Source organism: Coturnix japonica, chromosome 8 (assembly GCF_054131305.1).
Source record: "Coturnix japonica strain WE chromosome 8, WE-NBRP24, whole genome shotgun sequence".
Classification (NCBI taxonomy): domain Eukaryota; kingdom Metazoa; phylum Chordata; class Aves; order Galliformes; family Phasianidae; genus Coturnix; species Coturnix japonica.
The window spans coordinates 31,141,751-31,158,977 of record NC_140670.1 but is presented as its reverse complement, the minus strand read 5'-3'; the positions used below and the strand labels follow the sequence as shown (position 1 = coordinate 31,158,977).

Genomic DNA, 17,227 nt, shown 5'->3' with positions numbered 1-17,227 from the left:
TAGAAATCACCTTTAGCTCGTACCCCATTTATCCGCGGTATTAAAGCAGACAGAAGCCCAGCCCTCGATGCCCCACGGGCACAGACAGCGGCAGCCCCGCGTCTCCCCGGCGCTCCAAGTGCCACCGCTACGGGGGACCCGACCAACCATGGCGGCACCGTACGTCGCTCCCGGCCCCATCCGTCACCGCTGAATCCGGCCCCAATTACGGATTTCCGAGCGCACCCCCATCCCCACCGCCCCCCCTCCCTGCTCCCCGCCTCCCTCCTCCCCCGCTCCCTCCCCGCACCGAGGTGACTCCCCGCCGCCGGCCCGGCCCCCGGCTCCTCCCTCCCTCTGTCCGTCCCTCCGTCCGCCCATCCCCGCGCATCCCGGCCGGTCGCTCCGCGGTCCCGCTCAACAAGTTCCCCCGCCGCCGCCGCCGCGGGCACCTGCCGGAGCGGCCCCCCCCGAGCCCCGTCCCCGCAGCGCGGAGCAGCGCCGGGCTCCGATGAGGGCAGCGGGCGACAGCGCGGCGGCGGCGGCTGCCTCTAGCGAGCGCTCCGGCGGCCGCAGCTGAGCCGTGCCGAGAGCCGCTCGGGGCGGGCGGAGCGCGGCCAGCCGGGGGCAGCCTGCGGCCCCAGCCGCGCTGCTGCTCGCCGCCAGCCCGCCCCGGAGCACGGACGGAGATGCGGCGCCCAGCGAGCGCCCAGACCCGCGCCCGGCTGTAAGGAGCACGAGGTAAGGAACCCGCGGACAGACCGAGCCCGGCGTGGGGCTGCCCCGAGATCGGGCAGCGCCGAGGACGCCGCGTGTCCTCGATTCTGGCAGAGAAACTTCCTCGGCTGAGCGCGGAGCCCCGGCGTTACGCAATACGGAGCCGCCTGAAAGCTGCTGAGCGCCCCGAACTTTCACGGCGGAGAAGGGGAGATGGGCACCGAGCGTGCCCGTACCAACGCTATCCGCCGGGAAACAGAGCGGGGACAGCCGGCTGCACGGCGCGGAGCAAGGCATAGGAAGGGATGCGATGCGATCAGATGCGATGAGATGCCGCTGCTCCTTCGCTCAGCGCCGAGAGGTCCCCGCGACCGTAGCGCCCAACTTGCGGTGTGGCTGTTTGGGGCAAGCAGCCCTAAAGCCGCCTCACTTCAAGGCCAGAACGTGCCCTTAACGCTTCGAGCCCCCGGCACCGCTCGGTGGGAGACGGGGTGGGAACGCAGCGGGCAGACGGGACTGCGAGCACCAGGGTCAGGAGCTGCCAGCAGCGAGGGATGGAGGTGGCAGGGGGGGATGCAGAGAGCGCAGCCTGAGCTCGCACTGCCGCACCCCAGGGCCTGGCCCCGGGTCCCCGCATCGCCATGGGACCTGGAGGTGGTGGAGCGCTGGGTTTGACCTTGGGGGACTCAGCAGCTACGGGCAGGGTTTCACTCATGAGGTCTGTGGTCAGGAAGTTTGCACCGAGCTGGTTTTCCAACCCCTGAGTAGCATTATTTTTGCTGTGAAACATTGCAAAGTAGTGAGAAAAGACAAAACGGGTCATGCCTAATAGACAGAGGAGATTTATCCCCCTGCTTAAGTGCACGGTGGTGATTACTGCCCGTAGTCACGGTGCTGACAGCAGTGCTGTATATATCAAGGTTAAAATCTCGCTGCTGGATGAAGAACTCCTCACTGAAATCACATGGCTGTCACCGTCCGAACCATGCGCTGCATTTAATGCAACCCTGCAAACAAACACCTCTAGTAGAAACAGCTGGCGTGGAAGAGAAGGAGCATATTCCAGAGGCCGAGGGGTGTCCGACCAGCATATGCCTGTGCTGCCTTCTCACTACAGCCATTCTGTTCCCCAAGTCCTAAAAGCAGGTGCAAGTTAAAGGCTGCATTTTGTTCTGGCATTCCCAGTGCACACAAGCAGCTGGGATGGAGATCTGTCAGAGCTCAGACATCGCTACTTTGTCACCCACAGCCTTGTGCCATACAGTGGTGGCACAGTCCTTGGCTTGGGTGGATATACACGCTGTACATTGCTAATCTGAGTGCTCCTAATGAGCAGCTGTAAAATAAAATTACCGCCCTCGAGTTTAAGGTGCTGTTGCACTGCATTTAAAGCACGGTGCTGCCCAGGATGAGCTCACTGGAGAAGGCTGACACTAAATAAGCTGCTTTTTTTTTCCCTCTGTTGGTAAGGACATCACAATGCCCTTGATGGGAGATGGGTTCTCTAGGGCTCTGTAATTATTAATGCTGTATATATATTTAGGAGGATGCTCTGAACGTTTGTAATGTGGAGTGAAAGCGGTGCCTTTCCCCAGCCTGACCGCACACAGACAGAGCCAAAAGGCAGCGGGGAGCAGCACCATGGCTCAGTTACTTACCGAGGGACAGCACTGCACCCTTCCCACTAATAAAGCACATGAACAAGTAGCTCCTGAGATCACTGCTGAGCTTCTTTCCCAGTTAACTATTGCAATGTCAGAAGTCTTTCCAGATGCAGAGCATTCATAATGAATTTGGAGGCAAACAAGCAGCTAAGTTGATGCAGATGAACATGTAAGGAGAGTAGAGCTGAGAGCTCCGGAGCCTACACAAGCAGCAACACAGCATGAGAGCTGGCTCCTGGTGTGCACTACCAGGGACTGAACACTACTGGTCAGCACAACACTTCTGTGCCAGAGACCCACCAACAACACAGGGAGACGTTAATGTTTTGTTTCTCCCGTGCTGGAGAATTTCAGAGCATCCAAGCAGGGCTGTGAAACACCAGCTCCGTGCTGAGGCCGATGGGGGAGTGAGAGCTGGGGAAACCTATCAGCTTGCCAAGAGCCTGTGCTAAGTGTAAGGATACCTCTGCAAAGCAACGGAGCTGCATATCGCACGGCAGCTCCTCACCCAGCTCCAGTCAACTTGGCAGGGAGAACTTAGGATGTTACGGTCACAACATTCACAGTGCTTGAGGAAATTAAACACAAAGAAAACTTGCTTCGATCAGATATTGAAAAGGAATTGTTTCACGTCTCGTGACAGCCGCTATTTGAAGCACTGCTGAAAATCTGTGCAAGGTTAAAAAACAAGCTAGCAACCAATCTGTACCTGTTTCACAGCCCAGTACTGCCTTACGTCTTGTCTATCTTTGTGGATTCAGAAGGCTTGAAGGAAATGAGACAGCAAACATTTTAAGTAAGAATAAACCACCTCAGCGTGGTGACTGCGGTGGGAGTTCCACATCCAGCCTGTTGAAAAGCAGTGTTTGCTTTTGTTCTGCTCAGAGCAATGCTGTGTAACCTATGGCTGTACACAGGTGTGACTCCCTGGGTACCAACAGTCTTAAATGATTATTGACTACACGGAAGATGATCTCAGAGCATTCTCTTATTTTAGTGGCACATCACTGCTTTGAAGTCAATTTACTACAAGGCTACTACTTTCAGGCAGAAAATAGGTTCTCTGCTGGATGATCCCGTAATACCTCAGAGCAGTTCCCCTTGTTTGCAGATCTGCAATGCCCTCTGCCTTAAGTCACCTGCTTTCAAGTTATAGATAGGACTGGCAGCCCCACAAAGAAAGATATCTGTTGTAACAGTAACAATGCAATGTTGCATCAGCTCCTTCTGATGTCCTCCTCTTTACCTACTTCTTTTCTTTCAGTGGCAGAAGAGCATGGGCTGATTTTAGTCTAGCAATAATTAATGTAGCCAAATCCATGCTTTAAATACAGAAGCATAGAAGGGAGTAAGGGACATTTTCATTGCCTGAACAACATAGGATGGATGTAAAAGCCCTGGCTCTGGAGGCCTCCAGGTCCTGCAGCACTTGGATGCAGATCTGAACTTCTTAAACTCTCATTACAAGAGGAGATCCTTGTCCTAACAGGGAGGTGCTGAGGTTCCACCACATTCCCAGCTCTGGGCACCTTGCTGGCAATGGTCTCAAACTCAGCCCACACCAAACTGCTGTATTAAACATCTCTGTAATGCCACCAAGATAAGGCTGCATCTCTCATGCTGCAGCCACCAGAACTACGAGCTGGAGCAGCCCACCTGTAACCAGTTATATGCTGTCAGGGATTTAAATGTATGGCTTAGTGTGGACAGGCTGTATATGAAACTAGACTTTGGTATTCATTGCCAATACAAGAGTCACTGCATTATCTATGCCTGCAGAACAACTCCAGCTTGGTTTCTAAAATCCCCTCCTAACAAACTCCAGTTTCAATGAACGGGTTGGAAAAACCTGCAGTCAGATGATGGACCCAGGAACACAAATGCACTTCTGCAACCAATTTACCAAACACAAAGAGGTCATCTTCCTCTGTGTGCATTTACTTTTACTTTCATTTGCCCTGGTGCAGTGATTCCTTATTATTGGTACTGAAATACTACGAACTGAATCCCAGCTTGATCTCAATGATATCCATGGGGGAGAGAAGCAAGTGGCTCCTGTTATTTTGTTGCCACCCATGATCGCTGTGACACATTTGTTACAAAACTAAACAGTTTTACAAACAAAAGCAAAGGCAGGTGAGCCTGTATGGCATGGAGAGAGGAAGAGGCAGCAGTTAACAAGAAGCAGAGCACAGAGCTGCCACCAAAGCTCAGCAGCAAAGAGCTCGCACCTGAGCAGCTCTGGCTTGTCAATGAGTCCATGAGGTCAGAACTGCAACCCAACCAAAAGCCCCTCATGTTTGAACCATGGTGTGACTTAAAATAAGAGCCTCTATTCTGCTTAATATAAAACTACGTAAGCATGTTTGTGGTTTCAGGACTGCGCTGTAAAGTTAGAATGTGGAAAGTGGTTTGGGGCTTGTTAGCTTCTGCTCTCCTTGGGAAAAGGAGGAAGAAGAGAGAATTCAATCAGATCAATAGCATTTGTGATTTATATGTAAATAAGAAACATTTACTGCAAGCCCATTCTCCTTCAAATCATTAGTAATTGGTTGTTCGTGCCCGTTTTGTTGTTACATTCATTATTCCTTTCTGCAAATACAGTCAGAATTGAGAGAGCTGCAAGTAAAGACATTTAAGTTGTGGATCAGTTTAATACATTTTTGTGTATCGAGGCCATCAGGAAATAAAATACTGCAGTATCTCTGAGGGCTGACAAAGGAACAGACAAAACATCCCAATGCTGAAGAGAATAATTCAGCAAGAAATTCTGCTTGAACTGCCTGTTAACACGGAGCACACAGATCCCTTCTATAGGCTGGGCCTAAGTTGCTCCATTCAAGGTGAATGTGTGTCTTTTAGCCGTCCTAGCTGCGCAGACTGGTGAGAAAAATGTGTGATATTCCTGCATTCACACTTTGTGTGAGTATAAAAACACACAAAGCCCCGATAAAAATGATGCAAATTATCTGACTAGTAGGCAATTCTGGTGCCTAGAGCGGTATTCAGGCAATTCCGATTAATAATAGGGGACTTCACAGCCGCAATCCCACAGTTCTAGATAAGCAGAATATATAACTCAAACTGACAAAGGGGCCAAATAAATATCCCTAAGAGGATCTTTAATTATTATTTTAGTGCACTTCCTAATCATCCATACCACAAACAACCCATCCTACAACACCAGGATGTTTTGAAAGCTCTTCCTCCATGTTGTCTCACAGGTTCATGAAGCCTGGAGGCAATTTACATCTCCACACCATCCACGCGTGCCCACATTGCTTTCCCCTTCATTCTCCAGCCAGTTCTCCCCATACTGAACCAAACTCAGTTTTTCTTGTGATCTGGAACACCTGTGCTGCCCACAGGCTCCACTCGTTCCACATTACTCATGTCTGAGGAGAATTTGAGACTCTGGGATTTGAGATTTGGGGCTTTTGCGCTCACGTTTGAATTTAACGCAGCTTCACCTCACATCAGAGTTGAGCTCTTCCCTCAGGTTATTTCAGAAGCATTGTAGAACCAGCTTTCATGAAAGCAAATTTATGCAGCTCAGCAATTAAGTATCACTCTTCATGTAGCCAGTGTTCATTTTCGCACCATCCTTTCCTGCTGCAGAAGTCAGACTGATTTGTGCCCCTCTCTCCTTTCCCACCGTCAGCACACTTGGCTCTAACTGCATGCTGACAATTTACAGCTACAGCAGAGCCAGAACCAGAACCTGCTTGAAACTAAAAGCTGCTCACAAGTGTCCTGCTCGAGAAGGTGAAAATTACATGGCATGTATTTCCCAGTGACAGCACTGGAGTGCAAGTACAAATCTCCTAGACTGATGTTATTCATCAATTAATACCCTGCTAAAGGTGTCAGGTTTTAGCCCTAAATTACCCAACCACATCCTCCAGCACCGCTTCACACCCTCCTTACACTTGTCTGCATGCAACCGTAATCCAACCAGAAGGAGCTGACAGTGTCCTGATGCCTTGCAACTGCTGACCTCTGTCTGTCATCTCCCATTCGTATGGGAATACACAACTGATCTGCCATGCATTGAGGTTCCCATTGCGTGGCACCCAACCCTCACCCTGCAGAAGGGAGGAGGTAAGGCTCAAGTATGGAGATGGAATCCACTTCCCTCTTTCCATCTTTATGTATCCAGCAACCTTTGAAAAGCTAATATGAGAAAGAAGACAAACTGTATTTGGTGTCGATGCTTGCAGCCAAGGCGTTCCCAGTGCCCTGGACCCAGATGGCTCTCTGGAGGTCTGACCATTTTGCAGACCCATGGGCTGGAGCTGAGGAACAGAACTGCTTTTTCCTGTCATCATTTGATGCATTTTATCTTTTTCTTTTCTTTTTTTTATCCTCTGAACACCCACAGAAACTACTGATGTTTACTGAGAACAATTAAAGGTTTGTATTAAACAATAATGCAGATAAGGAACTGTCCTTAAGTTCCTATTTTAACAGCTTGCTGCTTAAATTATTGAACAGAAACTGCCATAGAAATGAAAAAGCCTTGCGGTGAGAGCACACTGGCTTTTGGACTCCTGGAAGACAGTACTGTATAAGCAGAACTATTTGCAATTCTCCTAGCAACACATCCTCAGCAACATCCTTGTACTACGAACATCAGCTGTAACGCTGAAAGAGTCACAGATTTACATGGCAAAATAATGCTAATAAACCTTTCCTCAGATTTTTATAGTAGCAGTAGCTGCATAATAGATGAAGAAAAATAAGCATCATTCTTGTAATAGTGCTGTTATTCTTTCCAGTACAGTAAATTCTAGCAAATGTTTGATATTGGAACAACTCTAAGAATGCTGTGAATTGACAGGGAATATCTTTGGACATTGAATTTGTTCCAATATGAAGTAAATAGTTATTAACTAAGGCCACGGGGGTCTGCATTATGTAAGTGCAAATCTCCCATTAGCATTAATATTCATTGCACAAACATCTTAGGGGTAAATCCTGTACATCTTATTGTACAGAATTCTATCACCGTGCACAGATAACTCGATCTTATGCATGTAACAACACAGGAAGCATCAAAAAGTATCATTAATGAGCTGTCTTCAGAACTGGTAGCAGACATCAGAATTGCAGGAGATAACACACATCAGTTTGAGCACTTTGTCAGGACATCTGCAATAGTTTATCCTGCAATATGGAACTTTTCTATCTAAAATTCCACAGGCTTCTTATATCATGTGTTTTATTTGTAGCCACTTAGCTGTAAAACTGAAGCCCACAAGAGCATTTAAAGGCATTTGCAGTCTACTTCAGCCATTAGGTGGGATATTATTTTTACACGCCATTCGTACAGAGCCTGCCAGTGAGTGGGAGAAAAAAGGGAAAATCAAATGCCACGTGATGCTGCTTACACCAAAGGATGACTTTCAAGGCAATTAAGAAGCCGTCACATGTCATCACTGAAACGAGATGATCGATAGATAGAACAGTTCAGTTGGAACAGACCTGCAAAGATCAGAGTCCAACTGCCTGCTCTGCACTGTGCTAACAGCCATCACAGCGCTACCAAACATCAGCTCAAAGCTCCTTCCAAGAGAATGCAGCTAAAAAATAAAGCATCACTTTAATGCAGTGCAGTCTCAACTCTGTTTCGGTACAACCTTCAAATCTACAAACTAATTCTGCTATGAGCACACATAAGGTTTCTCATCAGTCACATAGGTGGAAAGTCTCAAAGCATCTCCAGACCACAGAGTAAAAAACCCGAGTTAGGCAATAGTTGGTAATGCTCTGTAATTCACTGAAGTGGTACAAACTTCTCCAAACAGGAAGATTATAAGGCTACGGCAACGTGCCCTCTACTTGATAACATACGGAATATATGAAAGCAGCACTAAGGCTGCATTCAGCACTGAGCAATGACTAAGGAAGTTCAAGAGAGAAAATTCAAGTTCAATGCTTAAGGGGGTTCAGAACAGAGTTTAAAAAAAAAACAATATTAGTTTGACATTTAGCAGCATTGCTAACTCTATTATTCTACATGAACTATTCTGATAAAGGGAAGACAGACTGCACTGCCACGTCACTTCTCTATGTCATAAGGCGGAGCGGTTTTTTCCCTAATAGCCACTTGTACTTTTTAAACCACAAAAATGGGTCAGGCCTTCAATGTATCTGGAAGTCATGTTTTATCCTCATACCTGGAGATCAAACCTCCATACAAATTGTAACGTGGAAAACATTTCTGCAAACAGCTTCTAATTGCTAAGGTGGTTAATATTTCCCCACACATTTCTTCTTTATCAGCCCAGTTTTGCTCATCAGACTGTACTCATGTAGCATTCAGGTCATTGTCATTGTATTTCTTAAGCTTGTATCATAACAATGTGGTCGGTTAATAACAACCAGATTCCTTTGAAAAGAGTGGAAATGCTCCTGAAAAAGCTGAAAGTTGTAATGTGTGACAGTGAGAGAAGTAAAAACATACCAGCAGAGGTAGTCTATTAAAGTCCAAATTGCTGCAGTATTCTGATTACACATACAATATCTCGCTATCGCCGGTCTACACAATGCTGCGTTTACAAGCTACCATGAAAACAGGCTTCCATCTTGCATCATAGTTACAGGAAGTCAATCCAAGTTTCTTTCTGATGTCCATTTTAACGATGGAAATAAATTAGAGACCATGTCTATACTTAAAAACAACTTACAAAATAATTATTTAAAACCAATTATATACTATTGAATTTTATGACAATATTTACATGCATAAAAACAGTACATAGGGCAGGATTTCTCATGAGGAGACACCACCTTCAGAAGCCTGAACATGCTGTGTATCACCAATGAGCTTTCCTATACACAGTAAAGTCCGATCATTTGCAACCCCTTGAGTTATTTTTTCTTTTAAGCTGATAAATACATCCACATAAACCTTTGTGCTCTTCATATGTAAGAAAGTGTCAGAGTTAGGGTACTATGGTTAGGCTGTGGTTGGACTTGATGATCTTCAAGGTCTTTTCTAACCTGGGTAATTCTATGATTTCTATGAATATATAAACTTTTCTGTGTTAAATGACCAACTCACAATCAACTCTTTGCTCAGTCGTTTTGCTTTTCAATGTTCACCTTGGAAACGGACACAAAACTGAGCAAAAACGTAGTTCTTTTGGTTGCTATAATTCTTAGTCACAGATATTGATGAAATTATTAGTCCAAGATACCAGAGCTCTAGATTAGCTAAATCAATCAGGCCTGTGCTACTGAGAAACAAGCATTTTTGAAGAGTCAATTATTGGTTGTTGAAGACATGCTTAAAATGAACTGCAGCACGAATAAAGTGCCCTCTTTATCTATTTCTATGCTGTAGAATATCACCAGACTCTTGGTGTTGTCTGGGTTAGAGACCCCATTAATTCTGCCTTGGGATCCACCGTTCACCAAGACAAAGGGGTAAAGTAATAATCTGAACATGGAGACAGTTTGGATGTGTAATGAAATACAAAACTAGTACTTTACAATATATTGTGTGTTATTTTACAGTAGGACCCAGTAACAAAGTGCCAGCAAACCATCTGCTCCAAGAATGCCATATTACTTGAAGGTATCTAAGTTATGTCTGCTGTAAATGACTTCCAGATCTAACAACCAATTTTTGTAAGCTTCTTTTCTAGGTAAAAACGTGTCCTCTTTTCAGCCACAATTCCTGTACTTCACATGTATTTCACACCTTTCTATTACATCATCTTAACAGTGCAAAAAGTCACCAAAAAACTACTGGATACAATGGTTCTTGCATTACTGTATTCATAAAAATAGGCGTATAACTTCAAACATTAACATAATAACTTCTGCAAGCATAATATAATTAAAAGAGACCCCTAAACAGTTAGTACTGGATGCTAACATTCTACATACAGCACGACTGCACCCTTATTTAGAGTTTAAGCTGGAACTAAAAATCCCTAACATTCATATATAGTTCACTTTTTTCCTGCAAAAATGTCTCCATCTTTGTATATCATTTATTACAGGCATAAGGACAGCTGACCTTATGCTCAGATACCCCAGCACAAAGTAACAGATCACTGTGACACCAGAATCAGCTTCAGTTTCATCTTCAGGCCTCCCTCCAGCAGTTCCACTTTATAATCCCATAACAAGAAGGGCTTGGCCATGCTGGTATCATATGTTATGCTTACACATATGTATGTATTTGCTTTGAAAACTCACATATATCAATCTAAGATCCCATTATTTGAATGGCTGTGTTCTGAATGTTCTCCCTTTTTGTCCTCTTTAAGGACTTTCCTCTGCCTCGCTCAGATTCAAATAGAAACCTACCCTTCTAAAAGGAGCACTTCTCACTCACTGCCACCTGAATGTGACAAATGAGGTAGCGAAATGCAAACCACAGAGAATGCCTCCTACTTGTTTGCAAATGGCATAAACCGGGGAAGCAAAATAATGATGAAAGCTTAACTAATGACATGTTTGCAGGAGACTTTTGCAGGCAATTAGATAACCCAGAAGCCCAGCCTTGCAGTATGCAGGTTGTCTGCCATGCATTCTTGAGTGTCTTAGTAACTCCTAGGGTTACAATTACTTTAAAACAAACAAAGAAACCATCAACATTCAATTTACCATTGAGAATGGCCTCTCTATTATGCTTTCTTATATTAAAACTAATATAGCCTAGTCATAAGGATTCACTCGAGAGCCGATTTTGTAAAGCACACCCCATTGCGGCAATTAGCTCTTCAAGTTTCAGGCTTTTTATTTAAAAGAGTAATTGAAATCAAAAGTGTATTTCAGATACCATACCTGAAAGTCCCTATATTTGTTTTATATTTTAATCTGGGTCCCTCTGAAGGTACATCAGCGTTGAAACAGGAGATACGTGCAGAATATTTGGATTAAGTGAGAATTTGCTAATTCAGTAAATCTCAGCGTAAGGGAGAAATTTGTGCAATAGGAGACTAAAAATGACAACTTCAAATGAAGTGTAAAAATGAGGTCTTAACCATCCAGTGACTACAGATCCCACATGATCTGTGCAGAGATAGAGCTGTTGGGCTTTTTTACTCTGTGCTGTATGAAGCAGTTGAAATCTTTTCATCCTTGAGGTGCTCATATTTCAATAGAAGATTAAGTCATTGCTGTGACTCATCACAGGGTTTGTTGTCGTTGTTTGTTTCTTATTTTTTAGTGCTTTAGGATCTTTGGGGATAAGAAGTTCTATTATAAAGGTATATTAGTGCTTCTGGTTAAAGCAGGTTGTTTTGCATTTGAAGCTAAATTAATTTACACGCTGCTGACTTCTTCCACCAACTTCCTGAGATCATAAAGTTTACACATGCAGCAATACCAACCACTTGCTGATAATTCATCTACACCCAGGCTGTAGGTTTAGCTATGAGGTTAGACTTAATGACTTAAAGAAGATCCAGATAATGACACGTGGGATGAGAATTTAAAGAACCCCCTTGCAAAGATGCAGATGGTATCACACAGACGAACCGAGAACAACTCACCTTGTAAGCGAGCACACTGTAAAAAGCAATGCCAGTTCAATGCTTCTAGCGAACAACCAATATCTAATGTGAAAAGATGTGACTTAATTAAGGGAATGGAGCTAAAAGGGTTGTGGGTGCCGGTCATCCCAATCAGAACACGGGGACACAGCTCACATATTGGAAGCTTTGTGAGTAACTGGTATTTCTGTTGTAACAGAGAGCTTTTCTTTTTGAACTGTTTTTAATGCAGGCATCATGGTGAGTAAGGAGCCCAGCAAATGCTTACTCACCACCTCGGAAAGCGAAGTTGAGCCTGCAGCTTCGCTCGCTTTGGAGATGAAATATGCACTGGATCCCAACCGGCAGATAAAGAAACGCAACAAAGCCCTGCAGGTGAGATTTAAGGATATCTGCGAGGCCCAGAACGAGCAGCGGGACAAGCAGCTCTCCACCACCCAGGATACAGACAAAAGAGAAGCCAAAACCGTTTCCTACAAAACGGCGTATCGCAAATACATGACGGTGCCTGCCCGGAGGTCCATCCCCAACGTCACCAAGAGCACAGGAGTTCAGACATCCCCCGATCTCAAGAAGTGTTATCAGACCTTTCCTTTAGACCGAAAAAAAGGGAATATCATTAAAAGCGCCTCAGCTGTTGACACCTTTAAGAGTGAAAACAACGGCTTCCTGATAGATATTAAGGAAAAGGACAGCAGGAGCTCGGAGGACGGCAGCCGTTGGGGTAAGAAGGCCGGCAGCCTGCAGACGGCCGAGTTCATCTCCCACGTGGGTGAGCGGGCGAGCACGGGGCCCGGCGCGGCCTGGACCTGGCAGAGCGCTGAGCTGCACGGCTGCGGCCTCCTCAACGCGGCCGAGTCCGGCAAGGGAAAGCCGGGAGCTGAGGAGACGAGCCAGCCCCTCCACGGGAGGGTGTTTAAGACAGAAGTGGCCACTGTGTACCTACCGGCGGGCGGCCCGGACGCCTCGCAGCCTGAGCCTGACTGGTCACTGTGCCCAGCAGGCGAGGAGGACAAAAAGAGGACCGTGCACCTGAATGGCGTGCAGGCCCAGGCGGGAGACACGGCCGCCTGCCCGTCGCAGGCGCAGTGCCGGGCAAGTGAATGTAGTGAGCGGGGCCTGCAGGTGAACGCGGCGCCCATGGAGGCTGCGCAGCCCTGCCAGGCCACCGTCGCACTGAGCGAGGAATGCCAACAAATCGTGCCTCACACGGAAGTTGTGGACTTGAAAGCGCAGCTTCAGATGATGGAGAATTTGATCAGCTCGAGTCAGGAAACCATCAAAGTGTTGTTGGGTGTTATACAGGAGCTAGAGAAAGGAGAAGCTCACAGAGAAGGGTGAGTACAAACTGCTTTAAATGCCTTCTCCTGTATGTGCTGTGGTGGATTTTGCTCGTGTCGGTTCCCATCAGCATTCCCGAGCCCTTCCTCATAGCACAAGGTTCCTATCGCTCAGCTGTACATGCTGGAAGTCCTAAAGAGCCTGCCAGCTGCAGGAGCAGATTTGCTATCTGCACATCACAGCAGAATGTCCATAGGTAGTCATGTAGGGAAAGGCTTACACTGTATCTCTTCTGCTCAGAATACTTGGGGATGTAATGAGATGAGGCATAGACTGGCACCGAGCTCCTGCACAGCTTTCTCACAAGCTCAGAAGCAGCCCTTCATAAGCCAGGATTTAAGGCAGCAACATGATGTGGCATGAGGAACAGGAGGGAGAATCCTCACTGTGTAAGAACTTACATTTCTACCAGACAGGGAGAGTATTACAACTCCTGATATAATTCCATTAATAGTGTATGAATTCTGTTTGCTTTGCTTTCACTTCTGGAAATGTTTACGGAAACAGAATAAGAACTTGGAGTATCAAGTCTTTGTAGCATTAGTATTATTCTATACATGATAAACTCTTAAGGACAAAAGACAAAGTTCTGTTTACCCCTAACTTATGTAACTTCCATCAACTCTGAATGCATCACAAGCACTAGTTCCTGTAACACTGCGCAGTCCTTACCAAGAGCTCAGCCTGTCTCTTGCATTCTCTAAAACACTTTTCAGACTTAGCTGCTAATAAGAGGTCTTGCTCAAATTAAAATGGTTGCTGACATCTTCAAACCATCCCTCAGCAGCTGCTAACCAGACAAAGCTGTAGCCTGTACTAGCTCTAAAACAGTGGGACTACCTGCGAAACCCAGTTCTTCACCATACAGTATTGCCTCTTACATACAGATTTCAGTGTAAGAGCTTGCAAGGCTGTATTATATTTGATCAAAAAGCCTATTTAGTAGCACTCCTTTACTTTTTCCCCATTGGTTACTTGGCAGTGGTGAAATGGTCCTTCCCCACCACCCAAAGATACATCATGTTTTGAACTCATTTCTGATGTGTGGAAAAGGCAATTAAGATGTTTTACTGATTCTTTGATGTTAACTGCAAATCACAACCAGTGGCAGTTACACCAGCAGCGGAGGTTAATTATAAAAACTGGAGGCAAAATATCTACAAATCAAAGTAAGCCTTCAGATGGAGGTTTGTTTTAAATAGAAGGGCATTCAAACGTATTGCCTCAAAACTTACAAAGAGCAGCAAAGGCTTCTAGCTCCCCCTGTGCATGCCCTGGGCTTGTCCCAGATGTGCCTCCTCACAGCCAGACACCCAAAGGGTGTGGGGATGGTGAAGGAGGAAAGGAGAGAGATGCATACTCGTACATTTTCTCCTGCTTTAGGAATCCCTGTATTTTGGATCTATTTAACTTCTTAGCACCTGGGAGGCCTACAAGGAGCTGCAAAAAGGAGCCCAGCACTATGTCTGGGATGCTTCTGTTTCCCACTGAACGTATTCCAGAGCTGAAAGAACCGTCTGTTCTCACACAAAGAACCAGTGCATTATTAACTCAAAGAGTATCTTTATCCTTATTTCCCTCAAATTAGGCAGCCATTTCAATAAGAGGTACTCTGCCCTTTTTTGCCAATAATTCTTGCCTATTACCACATTCACTTCTACAATGTTTTGCCACCAAGACCAACCGCTGTGAATACAAACCATCTCACATCTACTCAATTTCAGAGTGTTGACATTTCTTCCTTTAATAGCCCCTCGCTCCTGTTAGGTCAGTTTATAACAAGAAAATGAAAGAATTACTACAGCTTCATCTCTGCTTCCCTGGCAGACACATATATGTCTGCCAGGAACTAAAACAAAAAGCAGTGTTCTGTGTTTATGGCTCTCTACTTGTTTTCTTATGTATATTAAATACCTTACAACACACAGCAAGAAACATGTGCAAATAATGCACTGCTGACCAAAAAGAAGGAAAGAAAGAAGAGGGAAAATATATACAGGATATAGTTAATTCTCTCAATCAGATTTTTCTCCCTTCAAGAAAATCAGTGTTCTTTAAGTGCTGTTGTGCCATGGGACTGGTGCTCAGTAGATTCATTTTCACTAATATGCTGTAGGTCTTGAACTGCTATTACTGCAATTCATCACTAAACGAGTCTATGCCAGCAAAAGTGTATCAGCATCTCTGAAGATAGCGGTATCATCCTTTGGGTGAACATCATCCATGTATACTTTTCTAAATGTCAGTATTATCTGCAATTAGCAGCAACATACAGCACTTAACTCTGATGAAAAACAGGTAAAAAAACAGGAGGAAGAAAGGAACATCTTGTCTTAACACTTGACAAGAGGCAGAGGGCTCCTGCTGCCCAAACCTGATGCTTCGAGCAGGCATCATGGCCTCTCTTGTCTGAGGATCACGCTCCAATTTATTGGTCACAGAATGCAAAGTTGGAGCTGTCAGGAAACACAGCTCTTACCATCATCTGCAATGTAACTTTGATGCATTAAATCTACCTGAACAGCACGGCACAGACTGAAGACAGGTTAGAAATCATTATGGCTGGCTTGTGACATCCACACACCCCAATCAGAGATGATTATTCAAACTGTACGTTTCTTGCATGCATCATTATTTAATAACATCCTGGCAAAACGGTGATTCTGTCTGGGAGGTCTCAACAACAACAAAAATACATCATAACCAAAGGCATTAAACAACCTTTGGCTTAAGTCATGCATGAACAGAAGCTACAGCTTCCTTCAGGCTTCCAGCTCCAGGTGGGAGAAAAGAACTATTACATGATGCACTGTGCAGCTCCAAGACCCCAAACAAGTCACTGGCTCTGAATTATGCTTGCTTTCTCTTTTAGTCAACTGTTAGCACTCTATAACAGCTGTAGACATGCCTGTATTCAGACACACTGCATTCAATTAAGGCAACCAAAATTCTGCTCTGTTTACCTGTATGGAGCTGCACTAAGTCAAGAGGAGTAAGAACAAAATACAAGGCACTAATTTCAAAACTTGGCTGATGATGGTACTGCATACAAAATATGTAACAAGGGAAGGACTCAGAAGATGAACAGATAACTGAAAATATCTTACAGCTGGAGAACTCCAATGACCTACCCATTAAATCCTCACTGTGAGAAGGAACAGTAATCAAGGCCCTTCTTATTATGCAATAAATCAGTAATTTTAATAAACAAAGCACTCAATTTGCCATACAAAAATGAACCACAGTGTTTTGACTCCGCCAGGCCAAATGCTACATATTAGACAAGAGTTAAATGAACCTGTTTCAGCGATCATTTATATTCATTTGTTAGTACGCAGTGGTTCAGGAATTTAAAGAGCTCTCAACAAACATGAAAGCAGCAGTCCCAGACAACACCAGCAGTTCAGAGAGCTCATTCAAAGAGGCTTTGAAAGAATATCATCTCATGGACGGATTTTAAATGTCATTCCTTCCAATGAATACAGGATATTTGGGTGTCCTATTATCATTTCTAAGCAGCAAAGCAAAGCGAAACTGTGTGTGTTTGCATGGATGTTAAAGCAGAGAGGAGAGGAGGGCTTCATCCAGCACAGAAAAACAGCAGCCTTACCCCAATACTTTTGTTCTCACAAATACTGCAAGCGATCACCCTCAGGATCACAAGAGCTGAACATAAACTTATCCTGACTCAAGAACGATGAAAAATGAAAGTCAGATAGCCAAAGCAATTATTGCCCAGTTTGTTTGCTTTTCTCCCTTTTCAGAAGCTACTCCAAGCATAGTCCGGCTATTCAGCTCAGGCAAAGGGGAGAGAGCAAATAAAGGCAGTAACAACCTCTGCTGTCTAACTCAATCCACCCACGCACAACGCCAATACTCTTACAGGAGAGTTCTTTATTTCACCTAAGGAGAACGGTAAGCTCAGAAAGCTTACAAATATCCAACCTCTTTGGTTTGCGCAGCCTTTGGAAGTAACGCGCGGGCTGCAGCAGTGATATGACACGGTTTTGTTTG

General features: G+C 45.2%; 2 protein-coding genes across 3 annotated transcripts in view; one reads left to right on the top strand and one right to left on the bottom strand.

Annotated features, from left to right (window-relative positions):
- The window catches only part of DOCK1 (dedicator of cytokinesis 1), a 225,924-nt gene that overhangs the window by 118,244 nt on the left and 90,453 nt on the right, over nucleotides 1–17,227 (bottom strand). The gene's annotated exons all lie outside the window — the stretch shown is intronic.
- INSYN2A (inhibitory synaptic factor 2A) overlaps nucleotides 355–17,227 on the top strand; it is a 36,955-nt gene continuing 20,082 nt past the window's right edge. Inside the window, exons 1-2 of the mRNA XM_015867553.3 lie at nucleotides 355–720; nucleotides 12,105–13,209. Coding sequence (XP_015723039.2) covers nucleotides 12,110–13,209 — 1,100 coding nt within the window. The 5' untranslated portion in view covers nucleotides 355–720; nucleotides 12,105–12,109. The remainder of the gene's footprint in view (nucleotides 721–12,104; nucleotides 13,210–17,227) is intronic.